At 26.5% G+C, this 1,808-nt stretch overlaps 1 protein-coding gene across 4 annotated transcripts in view; it reads right to left on the bottom strand.

Annotated features, from left to right (window-relative positions):
* The window catches only part of LOC105449438 (DNA helicase MCM8-like), a 6,702-nt gene extending 5,101 nt beyond the window's left edge, over positions 1 to 1,601 (bottom strand). The window contains exons 1-3 of one of the 4 annotated variants that reach the window (XM_011688677.1): positions 1,388 to 1,601; positions 1,017 to 1,112; positions 699 to 832 (exon numbers count right to left, since the gene is read on the bottom strand). In XM_011688677.1, coding sequence (XP_011686979.1) covers positions 699 to 832; positions 1,017 to 1,112; positions 1,388 to 1,457 — 300 coding nt within the window. In that variant the 5' untranslated portion in view covers positions 1,458 to 1,601. Of the gene's footprint in view, positions 1 to 698; positions 941 to 1,016; positions 1,113 to 1,387 lie in introns of all 4 variants that reach the window. The other 3 variants (XM_011688676.1, XM_011688675.1, XM_011688678.1) reach the window with 3 other exon arrangements.
* Positions 1,602 to 1,808: the final 207 nt, after the last annotated feature.

Below are 1,808 nucleotides of genomic sequence, written 5' to 3' on the forward strand. Positions count from 1 at the left end.
GTGCTCTTCCGATCTCTTGCCCTATAATTATTTTACAAGATAAGCTACTATAATTACTACTATAATATCCTGAAATAAAACTTATTTAAGTACACTTTAAACATTTGATTAAAATAATCCAAAGAAAATAAACATGAAAATTAAAAATTAAATTAACAACTAAATTTAACAATTAAATATGACATTTAATATGAAATACCACAATTTTAAATACAATTTTAGTTATTAATTAATGTGTTTGCAGAAATATCAATAAAAATAATCTTATATTCACACATGTAATCCTTATATCGATATTAATAAAAGGGGCGATAAGTCAGCTTTTGTTTTTAGAAGTTTGTGTCGTACCTGAGCGCACCAACTTTAGACGATCTGATTAGTTAACTTTAAACACTTATAATTCAAAAACTATTATAGCCTCAACATTTTGGTATTGAAACTTTTGTCTTAAAATGCTCTCAGGAATCTACTCTTAAGCGTTGGTCCGGTCATTACGGGACACCCTGTATAAACAAACTTCATTTGTGAGTAAATTTGTGGTAAAAGTTCTTAAAAGAAATAATTGTAATAAAAAATCAATGTGTGCATGAAATATTTGTACATATATGCATGTATGTATGGATATACATGTGGACATACATAAGTATTCACAATACAAAATTAATTTTTAAAAATATATTTAACAATAAAAATAATACCTGATGAATACCAAGTTTTATACAATTTAATGTATTTGTTGGATTCTCATATATATCATGTTTGAAATTTGGCCATTGCGTCATAAATTCATTATCATTATACAATTCAGATATGTCAATATCAAAAGACATTCCTGCTTCAAAATTTGTCATTGTAAGTAACATTGATAGCTCTTTATGTCTTTCTATATAGATTTCTACAGCTTTAATTTGCTTTGAAATAATACAATCGATTTTATATTCTGCACAAAAACATAATTTATTGATATATAAAGTTTACTAAAATCGTATTAAGCAAAACAAAACAAATATCTTTACCTTTGTCAGGAAAAAACAATCTCCATCCATAATATGGAATATCTGCATTTCTGCCAATATCTAGATTATCTGAATTATAATTTGTTTCACTTTTGTCTATAAAAAAAATGAGATTGCAATATTATTTTATCTATTTTAAAGGAATGTAAAATATTTTACACTTTTTATTTCTAAAATATCAGTATATTTCTAATTTAATATATGTACACACATACAAATGCAACACAGTTTTCTCTGTAAAATTGATATTATTTTTAATTCCTTTTTTTATATTAGATTATATACATCAAATACAGAAAGTAATACATAAGGAATAATATAAAGAAGTTAACTCTCTAAGTCCTAAGAAGTAGAAAATCTCGATTATTTACCTAGTTCATATTTTTCGATAGTGTGTTTTATTTTCCGTCTTTTTTTATAAAAATTTGATTTATCACCCATAGTAATTTGCACTAATATTTATCACATACATAAAAAGAATAGCAACAAATTTTATTTTTATTCAATTAAACTTCAATTAGAACGTTGAAAACATCTATCTCACGTATTTACTTTCACTAGACCATGAAGTACTTCATGCACTAGACTATTAAAGCCAATACAAGTGTTGCCAGGCCAATCGGAAGATTTTTCCCTAATACATATCATAGTATCCAGAGAGGATCCGAGAGCAGACATGCCGGTCTTTTGACTGTAACGCTAAAATGCCTTCGTGCACTAACGCCTTCTGAAGAAGTGGATCCAAATTACATAGCAAAATCAAGATTTCTGCACAATTTGTGGTGCGTGTCC

The sequence above is a fragment of the Wasmannia auropunctata genome, unplaced genomic scaffold, assembly GCF_000956235.1.
Source record: "Wasmannia auropunctata unplaced genomic scaffold, wasmannia.A_1.0 LD336076.1, whole genome shotgun sequence".
NCBI lineage: Eukaryota > Metazoa > Arthropoda > Insecta > Hymenoptera > Formicidae > Wasmannia > Wasmannia auropunctata.